The sequence below is a fragment of the Etheostoma cragini genome, chromosome 7 (assembly GCF_013103735.1).
Source record: "Etheostoma cragini isolate CJK2018 chromosome 7, CSU_Ecrag_1.0, whole genome shotgun sequence".
In the NCBI taxonomy this organism is placed as follows: Eukaryota; Metazoa; Chordata; class Actinopteri; order Perciformes; family Percidae; genus Etheostoma; species Etheostoma cragini.
Window position 1 is genome coordinate 23,632,422 of NC_048413.1, and position 17,600 is coordinate 23,650,021.

Below are 17,600 nucleotides of genomic sequence, written 5' to 3' on the forward strand. Positions count from 1 at the left end.
CACTGATGAAATGGACAAAAATGCAATTTGGCGGCGTTGGGATGTGGGGGTTGCATTTCTCAGAGATGCGTGCACTGCGCTCGCCACGCAATTAATTTCTCATCTGAAGTGTCGGGTGTGTTTTCACTGAGGTGTGTTAGCTTGCGAGTCAAAAAAAATATTTATCTGGTTTCAGATTATAGTGAGTGCTATCCTGTGGGTGTTTGTGTTTTTTGAGAGCGGGTACCCGCATGATGCTCATTGCCTGTTGTGTGTATGTGTTGCAACAGCTCCATGTGTGGCTTCAACTTGAGTGCATGTGTTGCTTGAACTCTGCATGTGTGTGGTTGAGGAGGGTGTGTGTGAGAGAGAGAGATGGAATGGGATGCATGTTTACAGGGTTGCAGAGCAGGGCTGGGTGGCGGCCTGCAGAGACGATGGGATTGGAAAACGGAGCCTGTCTCTGCGTCCCACTGCTAAGTCAGCGGGAGACTTGGCAGCTATCTCACTCTCTGTCTATCTCGCCCGCTCACAAGCTCTGTTTTCTTCTCATTCCCATTTTCTTTTTCACTTTAGAGTATATTCCTTTCATCTCGTTCTACCTCTCGTAATCTTTTCTCTGCTCTCTCCACTCCTCACTTCTGCTCTCCTGATGTTTTCTTTCCACATTTTCCTATCTGTCTTGTTTTCTTTGTATTTATCTTTCCCCTGTTGCTTTTTGTTTACTTGTTGTTGCTCAAGTTCCCTTTTCACAACACTAACTGCCTTCCCTTCCATCACAGACAAAGTGTGTGTCAAATTGGAGCTGTTGGACTTGATATTGAAATGAAAAACTGGAACAGAAATTGACAAATGTTGACATGTATTTACACACCTTCGGTACAGACTTTATGCTTGGAATTTAGTTTAGTGGACAGAAGACAAAACAGTATTAGTGGATGAGAGTTTGCCTCCCACTGCCTCTGTGTAGTTTACACAGCATGTGCATAAGTCCGCCTCATTATCTTTTCTGTTGTTTTTTTATTTATTATTATATTAATATAGATATATATTATATTTCTATTTTTCTCCAGTTAGAGTTGTTAAGAATTGTTTTAAAATACAACACAAAAATGGAAGTACTCAATCCTAGAAAAATACAACTTTCAACAGCAGACATAGCAGGATTAAAGCGTGTGCGTGTGTGTGTGTGTGTGTGTGTGTGTGTGTGTGTGTGTGTGTGTGTGTGTGAGTGTGTATGTGTGTGAGTGAGTGTGTATGTGTGTTTGTGTGTGATGGAGAGAAGGGAATAAGCGTCCGAGTAGAGCAGGATTGTGTGTGTGTCCAAAGCCATAGAGCTCCAATGTTGTCCAAAAACAGCAGTTTCACATCTGTGACATGTTCCTTTATTATGATGAAAACACACACACACACACACTTACACTTTAGTATTCTTAAAAGAGCAAAATGCCTCTCCTCACCACCTTTTTCTCTGTCTGTGTTTAGGGTCGCAACCTGATCCCCGCTGCTCCGGGTAACAGTCGCCTCAACTACACGGTGCTGATCGGAGAGACTCCCTGCGTCCTCACCCTGTCTGAGAGCCAGCTGCTGTGTGAATGGCCCAACCTCACCGGACAACACAAAGTCACGGTCAGATCATGACTCCGCGTCTTCTGTGTCTTCATCTCTGTCCCCATCACTGACATATTACATCTGATTTGACTTTGCCTTTCCCAAAGTGATGCACTTTCCGTCCCATTTTGGACTCGCTGCATATTATGGGCTGAGACCTTTTCATGGTAGACTTTCTTTCTTCATCAATTATGTATTATCTTTCTTATTCAATAAATAACTGGGTGAGTTTTCATTATGATTTGTTCAAAAAGCAGATAAGGATAAAAACCCAACCTGTTCTACTTGGTGTATTCACACAGACAGTAATTCATGTTTATGAATATGAGAACATTCTAGCCTGACAGTCTCAGCCCATAATGTCACTCTAACCTTGTTGCTGAGTTATGTGAATAACCCCCCGCGTCTTTTCTAAACAATTTCCTTTTGACAGATCCAAGATACGCTTCGTTGAGCTTGCACACCAAGGCTGCTGTTAAATATTTAACGCTTAATTAACATGTTGATCTTCATTGGCCTTCAGCTAGCCTGTTGCTGAAGACAAGGCAGTGGAAGTTTCAGGGACCAGACCCCTGATAGAAATACATCGCTTTACATTCACAATTCAAAAAGGGCAGATCTGCAGACTTTGCACCACATCTGTGCTGTTGATGCTAAATCCATTACGGGTATACAATCTCACAAGTCTCATAACATGTTCAAGGCGACCATAGTGAACCTCCAGACATGTGAGCAGATTGAAAACCATGTTTCTTTCTATCCACTGAAGTGTATCCGAACCAACAGCTGTGCAGGCCTCAGCAGTTCTTTGCTGCAGGTGCTGCCGGGTTTTGATTTGAGACGTTTCTAAGTCCCATAGTGCCGGCTCCATTTTTCATGCATTTTTATTAGCTTCATTTATTTTTATGGCGTAGACAGTTAACAGTACACAAAATGTAACATGGCTAGTCTGACATTGCTGGGCCTATCTCCACAGCGCTGGGGAGTAAGGTCTGGCTACAACAAACCCATTCTGGGATAGGAGAAAAAAAACGCTCTGGGTTTTCTGCATTTCTTTAAATCACGCACAATAGTCTTAAGCTTTGGATACAGCGACGGTGGCCCTCTAGTCTCGGAAAGGAACTTCTTTTGGTGGAACATCTGCAACCCGCAAAAGAAAACATCACATAAACTATTAAATAAAGATAACTACTCACACAATACGGTAACGTGAGATACTCAGATTAGCTGGATACATGGTTAAATGTAATCTGCTCCTACCAGTGTAGCCTCGTACTTTGTCTGAAGCAATCCCCACCATTTTGCCCCAAAGCGTCCCAATTAACGTTAGATAGTTAAGGCCGTAAACATCATGTGGCATCATTCCCCGAAAGAACCAAGCAGGCCTGTCTTGTTGCAAGAACAACATTATTTTCAGAGCTTTTCAGCGTGTAGCTTGATGGCTTCCTAACTCGAAGGTTGTTGTTTCCTGAAGCAAACATAGTATGATAACGTCAACACAGAGAGAGCAAAAGGGGAGAGACATCAGGTAGTTATAGTTGAAAATGTTCTCCACAGTTTTCTTGAGTCCACAATGAAATCTTTCTATTTACCAGCAGTTCCCAAATCCATTTAATTTCTAATAATGATTAATATATTATAATTGAATTGATCAATTATCTCAGAACAAAATATGTGCACTTGAACATAATTCTGTTAAAATGAATTTTATTTGCTATTTAAACGACGTGCATCGGTCTTGAACTAGCAAAAACACTTACTTCTGGCTTTGCCTTGGTTCGGGTGTAAGACAGGGCCCTATGTCTGCGTAGTGGGTTGTGGATCGACTGTTCCACTGATTTTTCGGAACCCTTTGCAAGATACCCACAGTTTTTCATCTTGGAGTGCACCAGAATGCCTCTCTTACATGTAAAAATTGCCCTCAAGCATCCCCATTCTTCTTCAGTTTCTCTCTATTTCATGTGACCTGGGTTTGGCGGCCTGATTCAGGAAAGATGATAGCCGGACACTGTTTCAAAAAAAGACAAATATTGTGCTTCCTTTTGCCGTAAACCTGCCATTTTTTTCAGTTTTAACAAGGCAAGTTGAATTTGATATTTAGTTTTTTTTAGCATAAAATTATGTGCTAATTATATTCACATTAATAGAAAAAGAAGGAATTGAATGTGGGCAAACAAAGTTAATTATGATAGGCAAACTTTTGTTACAGTTTATGTCAATGACAAGGCACTGTCAGTAGTAGGGCTCTGTCCTCGAGTTATGCAAAAACATAAAAGGTGGTATTAAGAATAGAATTGTTTCTCCGGGATGCTGATGATATGCAGTCGCTAAGCTTGTCTCCAAGCTCTAATCCAGGACCCGTATTCACTGTATAAACCTTTTTGATGTGCAAATGTTGTCCAACTCTCAGCAAATCCAACCTAAAGTTGCATCTTTAAAAAAAGTGGCAACAACTTCTTTTCATTGTTGAGTTCCCTCTGTTTTTGTTTTTGTGTTTTACGTAAAGTGTCACAAGCTGCACCTATTTTTTTTTATCACCACCCACAGAGTGAATGCTGTCGATGTCACTCTCACTCCTGCACTTTCTACAGCTTTTTTCTGAAATTATGACACAGCAGTAAGTAGTGCTAGAAAAAGTCAAAGAACAATAACAAGTGCATCCCGCGGCAACCATTCAGCTTTACTTGTCTAGAGCTGTCAACAGACTGCAGACTGAAATCCCTAATTCACTCTGACTGGAGCAGACTTTCAAAATCACGGCACAACTCCTGCAGCATCTGTATAGAGGAAGGTCAAACCTCAGCCAGGCGACGCAGCCCTCACTCTGAATATATTTGGATGTTTGTCTGTCTATCCCAGTAGTACACACACTCCCTCCCCCCCCACACACACATACACACACACACACACACCAGTCGCCCTCCCCCACCACAACCACATCCTGCCCTTTTAAACTTATCACCAATGTCCTTTCACAGTTGTTTCACTGGATCTTTATGACATTTACTTCCCACTAGCTACAGCCAATATACCTAGAAAGCCACTGACAGCGCATCTATGTAATTCAATATGATAGCTCTCAACGCAACCAGCCGATTCCAAGGTGGAACTGGACTTTGTTTTCTTTTTTTACCCCCCGTTTCGTTTCCCTTTTTTTGTTTTCATGAAGGAAATGTCATGTTGAATATCGAAGCGATGCGATGTGTTGGCGGGGGTGGTAGAGTTAGTTCTAAGTCTGACAATAGCCGAAGAAAAAATGTGGCTGTCTGTTGCGATCTCTTTTATTCTGTGTGTGTGTGTGTGTGTGTGTGTGTGTGTGTGTGTGTGTGTGTGTGTGTGTGTGTGTGTGTGTGTGTGTGTGTGTGTGTGTGTGTGTGTGTGTGTGTGTGTGTGTGTGTGTGTGTGTCTGAGCGCCCGCATGTTTGTGTTTACTGTATGTGCACATCTTTGTCTTAGCGTGTGCTATGCAGAATGTTGTAGAGAAGGACACAGCTGCAACCCAATAATATTCCCCATGTAGAATGACCTACATACAGGGGACCCCAATGGGTCCAGATGTACTTGTCGTGCGTCCGTGTGTGTGTGTGTGTGTGTGTGTGTGTGTGTGTGTGTGTAAAGGAAGTGTGTCTTTGTGTGTCCCTTCAGATGCTCAGCTGTGTGTTGGCAGCTGTGTGCCTCCCTTGAGTTTTCGAAGAAACTTGTTTGTTGTTTTGGCCTTCAGCTTTTTAAGTTCCTCCATCAGTCCTTTAGTCTGTCAGGAGAATATAAATAGACAAATGCCGAGGAAATGTGTCACCAACCTAAAATTGCTCCTTCTCGTGGTGAATTAAAGTCATCTGAGGATACATTTCCCCCCCTGGATAACCGTACCAGATATAGCTGTGACCTCTTATTGAATGATTAATTCTAATTGGCAATGTGAGGGGTAACAAAGCAAACCTATACATCCAAACGTCTTTTTTGTTGAAAGAGTTTACATTCAAGGCTAACAAATACATACTACCTGATAATAAAGAACACATTATTACTAAGCTCCATTATGCTCACCGGCTAGTTGCTTACTTTATCTATCTGCCGTTTGATGTTGGGCAGGTAGCACATAGACGGTTTATCAGAGATTTCTCAGCTGCATGCTCAGGGTGGAAAGTGATAATGATTGTGTTTTGTGAGTGAACCCTAACGCTAAAGTTTTAGGCTGAACTGGAAAGCCCAAAAAATTGAATTGAATTGGGGGAACTACGGAGTTGGATTATAATTTTCTGTGTGCTCATCACTAAGAGGGACTCCTATCACAAAAAACAATAATTCTTTTGCAAAAATGGAACCGTTTTTCAAATAAAAAGTAATTGGAGCAACTTCAAGACAGGTTAAGATGTGTGAAGAGTCATCAGGCACCACTTTGAACCAGTCCAATATGTTACAGCAATGCCAATATCACAAAGCATGACGTAAGCTGAAGTACAATAAGCATTGATGTCTTCAGATTGACTTGCAAACTTTTAAAATGATCAGTTGTAATTATTGTCTCCTTGCAACCCAACTAATCCAAACGCATATGTAGTTAGCTAAACGTTTGTGTACAACTTATTTCAGTTTAATCTCCTTCTTTGTAGCATGGTCATGTCCATGCAGCTAATTAGCTGCTTAATCTTATACAAGCCAATCTAATTGTCTCTACTATAGCAAATTAAATTTGTAGGTTTTGCCTACATCTATATTAATATAATGTCTTCTCTATTGTATTTCTTTAAATCAGACTTTGATAATGTCAACATGCAAGTGCACTTACAAGAGCTTCAAAGTGCATAATCACACCTCATTTTAATGGGTTATCAACCCCCCTTGTGGATAGCATGATTTGATGGATTCCAGCGCTGTGAGGTTTTTCTTGTGAGACGCACTGCGCTTATGTAAATGTACTTAGTCAGAAAAAAAAAACATTACATGTGTTTGACTTCCCATAATTACCAAGACTCCTTGGGGAGAGATTTAAATGCTGGTGATTACTTTGTTTGATTACTTATGTGAGTATGTCCATTGTGTGTGTGTGTGTGTGTGTGTGTGTGTGTGTGTGCGTGTGTTCTGTGTACTTGTGTACAGGGCTTTAACACTGTCTGTGTATACCTGCACTGCACTGCTTCAGCATTGTTCACGGAAACAACGTTGACTATTTGACCTAAATCAGTTTGATAAAGTTGACAGTGATAAATGAGGACATTAATGACAAAATAACTATCTGAACACCCAAATAGTGAACCTAAATATCTCATCTGCAGAGAATGCAGACAGGGGGGAGTTATTCAAAGACTGAGCAAGTTACCCTGTGAGATCTTCATTTCCCAAACCCTCTAAAGCTACTCCCCTAAAGGCAAGACTTGAAAACCTTTCCCTACAAGAAATGTTCACGGCAGTCAAGGTGATGTAACCCTCCCCAGTATAAGCCTTTCAAAGATCAGCCTGTTTAGTGTGGATACAGAACAGATAAAAATGTAATGATTCTTCCTGGCAGAAACCAGGTCAACCAACTTCTCTTTTATCAGACCACCAACTTTTGATCTCTTTGGACCACCTCATCTGTTCTCAAACCTGGAGAAAAACAAGCAGCGTTGCCTGTTTTTTAGTTTTTTACATCTCTTTGAGAAGCAATAGTTCAAGCCCTCAGACTGGCTGAGGAGAATGTTGTACGGGAAAGTAAATAAGTAGCAATTTCCTCCGCTGAGCTCTGATAATGCAGCTGCTCCATGGCAGCCACCAGAAGAGAGAGGTCTCCCTGATTACTATGTAACTTTATGAATAAAGCAGAGAGTTGATGAACTGGGTAACAAGTTTCTCCCTTGATCATTAAAAATCAGTTGTGTGTGTTTAGATCCGTGCTGGCGGGTTCGAGTACTCCCCCGGGACTCTTCACATCTACTCCGACAGCCTGCTGACGCTTCCTGCCATCATAGGCATCGGAGGGGGTGGCGGCCTGCTTCTTTTGGTCATCATTGCGGTGCTGATTGCCTATAAGAGGAAGTCGAGGGACGCTGACCGCACCTTGAAACGTCTGCAGCTCCAGATGGACAACCTGGAGTCCAGAGTGGCCCTGGAGTGTAAAGAAGGTAGAATTGTTTTCCTTTTTTTGAGTAGGTTTACTATGATTATGTTAAAAATGAAAGCTAAATAAGAACATTTTAGTACAAGCAAAAAAAACAACAAAAACATATTTTTCACAATTATTGTAAATGTTTCAAAAAAGGATTTCCATGTTCAAAAAGGAGCAGGACGAAATTAAAAAATGTTTAGTCCTAGCCCCTTTTTCTACTTTACAATTTTACATTGTCTACTTAACAATTGAAATCTTCACTTATTTATACATGCATATATACCTACATATACACATTCATACCCATTTACACATTTATACACACATGATACATTGGTCTGAGTGAATACTCTGTTCTGATTGGCTGCAAGGTCTCCAATAAAAGGTTTGTTTATCATTCTAACTTAATTTGTTACACTAAAACAATAACAATCTGAATATTTATAACACACGGGTGTAGCCCTTCAGTGTCTCGTCCTCTGAACACCACAGACTGGCACTAACCCACAAGCTGTAAAAAGTACGTTTTACGGCCCCTTTGAACTTACTTCATTCCACATTTACCAGTCATCTCACATCCCATCCCCTCTTCAGCTCTCTACCTCAGGCTGCGGCCGACAGCACACATGGCGTATCATTTGTTTGTGAAAGTCTTGATATTGATTCGGGAAAAAGGACATTGCTGAAAAGCTAGCTTGTCTTGCAGTTGAACATACTGTACTGTTTAATAATATTTACTGATTGTCAACCGTACAAAATGTTATTGACTTTGAATCTTGTTAACATAACGTTAGCTGACTAATGTCTTGTAGCTAAGCCAAAGGGTTCTATGACCCAAGCCTGATGATGGAAAGCCAAAAATGAAGGGAAAGGGAAAGGTGGCGCTGAGATTGTCAGACTCAAAAGGAAAAAAGGAATTGTGTTGCTGTGTGTTGTTCATTCACTCACCTTCCAAACATTCATCTCCCCCACAGGTAGATTTTTGTTGGCACTGATTGGGTTTTATGAGTCTACTATGCCGAGTGAGCGCGCAGTTATACAAGATGAGAAAGCAGGTTGAGGTTTCATGGTATGAATGTGCAGACTGAACAATGTTAGAGGACATTTCTACAGACTATAGTTGAGCGAACTCTGAATGAAACTGCAGCCAGAGATGCACTCAATAGCAGTTGGATGCTGCCATTATCACTAACAGCAGGTTTTCTGTCGGTATGCTTACTGAAACTGTGTTACAGCTGAGTCTTAGCACATAGATAAGTGTTTTATGTTTGAAACTACAGGGCTGATATCAAATCATGCACTCAGTTTGGTTGCAGTTATATTACCATCATCACTGTCAGGAGGCAAACACAATAGTGACCTGTATAGCGCCAACGTTCCTCGCATCGATATTTTAAGTTTGTTGAACTCTTCTTGAGAGATGGACGCCAATCTGAGATTTCCCCTTCATTTTCTGTTTCAATGACGGTAAACGGGAGCACCGTCTAACATGTCGATCAGATGTCAGTACCTCCAAGTGAAAACACGCTACAGAAACACGCCAAAGAGTGTCAGAAAAGGATAGAAAGCATACAAAGCAGTGGGTGGGAGACCAGGAGTGAGAGGCCATGTGAGGTCAAAGTAACAAGGGGATTGTTTGCTAAGAAATGAGAATTAAGAATTAACTAAATGTAAGTGAGAGGTAATTTGGAGAACAACATTAGAATAAGAGAGAGAATGGCGTGGGAGGGAGTTTATAAGGTTGGGGTGTACGTAGAGGACTGATGTAAGGACAGCCCAGTTGTTTACACTCCATATAATGACACAGGCACATACAGCTGGGGTACAAGGTTATAATATGATGACATAAAGCGCTATCAGCCGCAGAGCATCATTTGTTAAACCAAAAAAAAACAACATCAGGTTTTAATTTATAGTGCTGTAGTTTCAAGGTGATCGCTGCATGTTTTGTGACATTTTCAGAAAATGTGTTCATACCTTGTATCATTTTTACCATTCAGGAACAACACAACTGGAAAACTCTAATTTCTTCAAAGAGAAACAAGACAGGATTCTAGTCAATAGAAATCAAAGCACTCAGTTTTCCAGGAAATGAAGCATGGCCTTATTCCCACCCCGCCCTGCCTGCTGTACCCCCAGCTGGCCTATAGAGACGAGACAGTGTGTGTGGGCGGAGGAACAGATGAAGTGGGCGGTCGCCACGTGTGTGTGTGTGTGTGTGTGTGTTTATGTGTGTGTGTGTGTGTGTGTGTGTGTGTGTGTGTTTATGTGTGTGGGTGTGTGTGTGTGTGTGTGTGTGGGTGTGTGTGTGTGTGTGTGGGTGTGTGTGTGTGTTTATGTGTGTGTGTGTGTGTGTGTGTGTGTGTGTGTGTGTGTGTGTGTGTGTGTGTGTGTGTGTGTGTGTGTGTGTGGGTGTGTGTGTGTGTGGGTGTGTGGGTGTGTGTGTGAGATTGGCTTCGCTCTAAGAGTCTTGAGAGGAAGAGACGGGGGACATTTGGTTCAGTCGTCTGTGAGAAGCAGACATTGCGGTGTATACTATCATCTAAACTAGCATATTAACAGTCATGGATGATTAGTTACACATTAGAAATGACTAGTGACTGGCAAGTGTCACTTTTGGGTTCTGAGGACGTGATATAGATGCTTTTTGACATGCCGATTGCAAATGGGTTTCCAAACAAAGTATCAGGCAAGGCATTGTGCATGCTAGTGTAAGCACAATAACCCCGTGCTTGTCGTTGTGTTTAACTCTTGCAGCTAAGTTGCTCAGTGTCCAATGCAAATTTCTCCTTAGGGAGACTAATAAAAGTACTTTGACTTTGACTAAGTGATTTTCAAATATTTGGGAAACTCTCCACTTGAGCACATAGTTTGATTCGGGACATTAGAATGTTTCTTGGTCTTCCCAGGATCATTGGCTCTGCACATCTTTGCCATTCTGATTGCTCTAGACAGGGCATGGATCACAATATAACTGTCATGTTAGTCCTTAGTCCGCATAGAGCTTTTTCATGCTCTTACAACAGCGCACATTAAAAAGCTATGTTTAAGGCTGTGTCATCCCAACACAGTAAAAGTTAACATACCACATACGGTACGTTTGATAGTGATTCTATAGCTCTAGTCTTCTAATAAAGACAAAGGGAAAAGTATTCTGTCCCGGATTACATTTGTCTTTGACATATCACAAATACGTTTCTAAAGAAACGTCGGCGTATGGATGAGGCTGGGGTGGAAAGGATGGGTCAAAGAAACACAGCACTTTTACCCAGGAGGCCGCTGTTCGTGTCCAGTGTGAAACCAAAAGTCAACGTTGATTTTTTTTAATGTATGTGACGTTCTTGACTTACACACTTACGTTCGTAATTCAAATCACGTAACGAACATACTTCAGAATTATCTTTTTTTTAAACCTAAACATGTAGTTTTGTTTCAATTCAAAATGTCTGCAATGTGTTTAAACAACCTGTCGATAGAAAACACATTTCTCTTGAAACCTAATGGAGAATGCAGTTTTGTTGTATGGGAATTAAATTTTCAAGAAGACAGGGTTGAATTGTATGTAGCTGAATATACCTTTTGCACTGATAACAAGAAGTGGTGGAAGTCTTGACCCTGGAGACCACGTAACCTTTGAGAGAAGAAATACCATAATCTTGATCTCCTTTATCTCCTATTCTTCTTCTTTTTCTGCTCTGCCAAATCATTTTTTCATCCTCTTATTTCCACTTCATTACTCGACTTTCTACCTCTCCTTATGTCTGACCTTTACCTGCTGGTCTTTCGCTCTTCTTTCTTTTTGTCCCAGTCAATTATGTCCCTTTGAATTTCCTTTTTCCCTACCACCCTCACTTCTTTGCCTTCTGATCTTTCTTTCTTCTCCTCTCCCTTCCTTTCTTCCTTTATCTTCTTTGCTTCCTCCCCTCTTCATCTCTCTTGTGGACCAAACAGTCCAATAACAGCTGGGAGAAATTATGCATGAAAACTCATCCGTCGCTCTCTTAATAATTATCCACTCATGCAATTAATTGACTTTCCTTTCCAGGAACTTTGTTTTCTGTCTCCTGGTTCTGCTTCTCTTTCTCCCCGAGCAAGCTATGCCTTTTTATTTCATTATGTTTTGGACAAGCAAAGATTGAATTTGTTGGGGCTGAGACACCAAGGAACAAATTAAGTTCACTACATTTTTCAATTTCTCATTCCTGTCTTTCTTCTTTTAAGTGTTATCTCAGGATTTATGCGTAACAAGAAATTGGTACAAAATTGTCGAGAAGTTACATTGCTGCTCCTTCAAACACACATAATTGCATGTCTTTTACTAAAATTATCTAAATTGCTAATTCTGGATCTGTTATTACTCTTTCATTTATACCTAAACTTGTATTCCTTCCTGCGTCTTTCTGCCTTGTCTGTTTTCTTTACATCTTATTTATGCCTTTTTGGGCCTCTTTCCTTATCATAGCTGAGCATCATATAATTAGGCCTACTGAATTACAAATTAGAAAGTTCTTGTTTGCATGGAACTGGTCATTCCAAAATTGGGTTTAGTGATGGACTTGTAGTGGTAGCTGATAATGTAGCAGGAGCGTTAACAGCCATGCTAGCATGCTGGGATGCTAGCGCTAGTCAGTCACAATAGCTCTCTCTCCAAGATTCTTTCTATTTTCTTGATACTGTACCTGAATCTCCCCCTGGCTCTCAGGATTGTAGGCTTTCTGCACTAGCTAGCATGCTAACTGACACTTGGCAAGCTCCTTAGCTCTCTAAATACCAGGAAAATAAGCTCAAACTGTTTAAAAGATGGTTTTGTTCCATCTAGCCTTAGCTGTTGAAAAACCTGTCTCTTTTGTGAAGCAGTTTAAACTCTGATATAGGAGGGTTAAATTAAACTAGCTGGCAAAACACTAATTAGCTACATTCATTCATCCCTCTCAAGACAAAAAGCTATTGTGAATGGATTGTGCCATATAATGCTGGTGTTGCAGAGCGTTTAGAACTACACATGTTATTTTGGTCCAAAATAAACTGCAATCTAGTCAAGAGTCTGCTAGCATGACTCACGGGTTTGAGACAATTTATGGAAATGACAAACTCACACACGATTAAAATCACAACCCAGCACTCGTTTATTGTCATTCCACAACCTAATACAATGTTTAATAGCAGTGCTCTTACTACTGTATAGTGTGTCTGCACAAACAAAATCCCTCATGACACTGTACAGATGTTTAGCACCATCCCTCACCCCGGCGTATCCTCTATTTGTCCATTTCTTGTAGCTTTTGCCGAGCTTCAGACAGACATCCACGAGCTGACCCAGGAGCTGGACGGAGCTGGGATTCCCTTCCTGGACTATCGGATTTATGCAATGAGGGTCCTCTTCCCAGGCATTGAGGACCACCCTGTGCTCAAGGAGATGGAGGTACGGGTCAGTACACCACCAATCGAGCATGAAACTGATCTAAACTCACTATAAATAATCAATTGCAGTCGAACCAAGAGCTTAAGCTTGATTTATGGTTCTATGTAGGCTCCATGCAGACCTTTCGTCGTAGCCTATGTACGTGGCCTGAAGTTCATATTTGTGCATTTGTGTGTGCATTAATCTTTTTAAAAGAATAGACGTGTAGTTAAATTCTTTGAGAGGTGCACATCAGGCCACGGCATGGGGTCTGTGTCTCAACGTACCAACGCAAGTAGCCACTGCGTTGATTTTAACACAGAAGCATGTATAATCTTTAGTCTTAAAAACCACCATAAACTCAGAAACTAACACCAGAGGTAAAAAAAGGTTTCAAAAGGTAACACACTTTGTATTTAATGGCATGAAAATGTCCTTCCATCTTTTAAGCTTAATACCCTTGTAGCCAATATCCCATTACAGAATTCATCAAAACAGGCCTCTCCAAAGACTTTAAGCAATCATAGAACTTATATTTGACCTACTTTGTGTTGACGTATCCAGCTTATCTCAGGAACTGCAAAAGACCTTTTAAATTCCTTATCATCATCATTAGTTTGATGTCATAGGACACAAGCTCACCACATTCCCTTGACATATAGAGTTTAAAAATGAGGAAAAAATGCCACTAACGATAAAGGTATGTTTAAAAAAAAAAGTTTGAAGCAAAAGATGGAGGGAATGAGGATTAGAGCAAAGAGGGAGAAATTACACATCACTGGTGAGTTATTAATTAAGCCAGGACATTCAACCACCTTGCCAGCCCAGCTGAAACAAGATGCACTCGATTTTACACATACATTTTAGTATTGAGACCTAGGGAAGTACAATTAGTAGCGTGTCAACATAAACTACTCTCCTCCAAAGCTCGGAACCAGAGAGCCAAGTCATCAGTAATCAGCAGCATCATCATTACGATGTAGAATCTGGTGCGGCTCCATTGCCTTTGATTGGAACACTGACTTTTTGGAGTCAAGGAATAATTTGTTTGACCTTTTATAGCTTGATTTAAACGTTCTAATCCAGAAAGTAGATTTATATTCATGAAAGCCCTCTGGGTGGCCTCATACCTTCCATATTTTTGGCATTTCCTCCTTTAATGGACAGGACAGCTAGGTGTCAAAGGGGAAAGACATGAAGGAAATTGTCACAGGTCGGACTCGATCTGGGACCTCCGCGTCGATACGTGCATCTACGTATACGTGCGATTGCTCAACCAACTAAGCCAACTCGGCCACATAGCTTACTCTTTTTGATTGATTTAGTTATTCCTCCTCTTTTACTTTTGGCTAGAAGGAGCAGTAGTGATAACTTAAATACAACAGAATTATCGATGGATACATTAAAGGTTATTTAAATAATGATATAAAGGTGCAAGTTTAACTAGGAAACTCCTGGAATTAATTTTAATGAAAGTGTTTTTATTCATTTGTATGTACAATATTAAACATAAATGTTACAATTTGATGGAGAGGGTTAGCCTAAAGTAAATTTTCATCTGCTGCCCCCTGGCAGATTACAGTTAAAATATACACACAGTGACAAAACACATCCACGCAAAAACAAGACAGGACACATGATACAAAATTATTCACAGCAATGCACCATGAAATGGAAATTGGAATTTTTCCTTATTTTCTGATCTTTTATATTCTAAACAATGAATAAAAAAAATATTAACAAGTAACCATAGTTTCACTGTCCTCCCAAATGTTAATTTCAACAGGTTTAGAGAGGGCACATGGCTGGCCCAGCCAGCAGGTTTCATCAACGGGTCAGCCGAAGAGATCCTAAAATGTCAAATTTTCTCACATTTGGCTTTTTTATTAGCAAATCAAAATAAAAACCAGAAACGTGACACTGAGTGTAAGATGTCCCCTGATTCGAATACAGTGCACCTTTAATTTGAGGTGGCAGGCAGGCAGGCAGGCAGGCAGAGAGGTAAAGGGATCTTACGTATTTTATGTGTCTAGACTTCCTTCCCCTTCCCTCTGTATTTCCCCCAGGGCTTGCCGGTGTAATCCAATGGCCTGTGTAAACCAATGCTCCTAGCTTTATTGCTCTGTGTGACTGCTTTCTTCCCTAAGCTAAACAGCCACACTACACACCGGTTATGCTCACACACAAGCACACATGCGTTTGCGCACACAAACACACACTTCATGCTGTACATGTACACACATACACGTCTTACAGTTAACTGGATGTACATGTACCCCTTCTTAATGCTCTCTTTGAAATTCGGTTAATACTCTGCCTGTGCAGTACGTACATGCACTTCCATCTGTCTCTCTTTCTTCTTTTCTCTTGCTCTCACTCTTTTTTCAAACACAGACACGCACACAAACACACACACACACACACACACACACACACACACACACCACTCTCAGCATCCACCCTGGAGGCCTGATAATATCATTTAGCACTTTACAGAGAGGCCCAGGAACTTTATTATGGCACATCGGAGGAAGAAAGAATAGATACAGTGGAACGAAAGGATGACAGTAGAGAGAGAGGTGAAAATGATGTGTGTTTGTGTGTGTATGTGTTAGAGAGACACACTAAGACAAAGAGCAGGATAAATTAAAATGGGGAAAAAAAACCCAGTGATGTGAAACAGTCAACAATAAGTGCGGGTGAGAGAATTAGAGCGGTGAGGAAGACAGAGCGAGTGAGCGACAGATAGGCGTCTTCAGGGGGTTTAGTGTGTTGTTGATGAGTAGTGACAGGTGCCAGCCAGTGGAAGAAGCAGGGTGCACCTCTGTCACCAAGCCTGACGCACACACACACACACACACACACACACACACACACACACACACACAATCCTGCTATGCCCTGAATCTTCTTCCGTCCTCTCCAGCTCTTCTTCCTGTCTCTGTGTGACAGAGGAGTCTCTCTCATGCTGGGTTGGTTTAGACCAGTCGGATTGAACTTTGGCTTTTTAGTTTTGCAAGGAACTTTAAAAAATATCTCCAGTTCCTAGTGACAGCGGGTCATTGAAGCGTTATTAAAAGATTCAGTAAAAGGGCTTTCAAGGAATATAACTGATTCAGCAATATGACTGGAAGGGTCATTGAGGCCTGAGCAATCAGTAAGGGAAATTTACAGTACATGCGTTATTGCAGAAGACCATATGACGAATATTTACAAACTGAAAGATTATAATTCTTGTTTTACTGATATTCAGCTAGAGGATGCTTTGACCCCTACACCCCCTGATGTCAAGAAGACCATTAGGTCCAATTGTCTGCAAAAATAATTTGGAGAGCGACATCTGTGAAACACTTAGAAAGCAGCACAGCAGTGCAGCTGGGGAGAGAGTAGCCAATCAGGCTTACCTTGCCGTTTCCAAGCCAATCTCAGCTCATCATAAAGTGGAAAAGAAAAGTCTGTGCTCGCAGATACGTTCAGAATCTCTCTTCCCTACGAGTAAGTCAAAGTTTTATTTATCTACTGTAACGGACATTCACTGTCACAGTACTCAAATACTTTAAATAATAAGTTGTGCCTGACAAGGCTTTTTGACATCTGAAGAACATTATCTGACTAGTAAGTATTTTTAATTGTAAACGTTCAACTACTGAACACAAGATTTCTCCTACTTCACTGGAAAGTACATTCTCAGTGGATGTGACCTGGAGGTCTTCCACATCAGACTTGCATGCTGCATACTGAACTATGATGCGCTTACTCTTTCACTCTTTACATAAACATCAGATTTTGGGTGAGTTCTTTGTGGATATTGTAAAAGGCTTTTTTTTCAACAATACAAAAATGCTCCTCAATTTAGACAGCTGTCTGTGCCGCTACGCGTGGGTTGCTTCTTTTACATTTTCTATAATGAAACAGCTTGTAAAATAAAGGCTTTTTAAACTATTTTAAAGATGTGTGCCTTGGATTTCCTTTTTTTTCTTAACTATATTGAATTCCCAACCCCAAAGAGCACCTTCAAACATCTGACTGAACTTCCTGAGCACCCTGGCCTTTTTTGTCTTTCAAAGAAGAGATCTATGTGTACACAGAAAGCAATCTCTGTTGTAACTTGCCTGTATCTGTGTCTTTCTTCAGGTCCAGGCAAATGTTGAGAAGGCACTGACGCTGTTTGGCCAGCTGCTGACGAAGAAGCACTTCCTGCTGACTTTTATCCGAACCCTGGAAGCACAGAGGTCTTTATATATTTATTTTTCAGATATACTGCAGACTTTCTTTGGTTTTTAGTCAATTAGCTTTTCCCACAAGACAATTTCTATGATACAAAAAGCAATCCCTCTTTATCCCCCATGTCCTGCATATCTACACCGTCTTATGCAAATGCATACAAAAGGCCAACAAATAATCTTGAAGAAAAAATTCATTTGACATGAAACACAATGAAAAAAATGCTTTACCTTAAGGGGTCTGTTGGCAGGATTGCAAAGATCCAAGACTTTTTGAATCGACAACTTCTCAGTCCCCCCC

The 17,600-nt window shown here is 40.8% G+C and overlaps 1 protein-coding gene and 1 long non-coding RNA gene across 3 annotated transcripts in view; one reads left to right on the plus strand and one right to left on the minus strand.

The window, feature by feature from the left end:
• The window catches only part of plxna1a (plexin A1a), a 239,102-nt gene that overhangs the window by 201,949 nt on the left and 19,553 nt on the right, over nucleotides 1-17,600 (plus strand). The window contains exons 19-22 of one of the 2 annotated variants that reach the window (XM_034875903.1): nucleotides 1,465-1,608; nucleotides 7,457-7,691; nucleotides 12,955-13,103; nucleotides 17,211-17,308. In XM_034875903.1, coding sequence (XP_034731794.1) covers nucleotides 1,465-1,608; nucleotides 7,457-7,691; nucleotides 12,955-13,103; nucleotides 17,211-17,308 — 626 coding nt within the window. The remainder of the gene's footprint in view (nucleotides 1-1,464; nucleotides 1,609-7,456; nucleotides 7,692-12,954; nucleotides 13,104-17,210; nucleotides 17,309-17,600) is intronic. The other variant, XM_034875904.1, reaches the window with a different exon arrangement.
• Nucleotides 17,058-17,600, minus strand: part of LOC117947257 — a 24,683-nt gene continuing 24,140 nt past the window's right edge. Inside the window, exon 3 of the long non-coding RNA XR_004657200.1 lies at nucleotides 17,058-17,150. This is a non-coding gene — a long non-coding RNA (uncharacterized LOC117947257). The remainder of the gene's footprint in view (nucleotides 17,151-17,600) is intronic.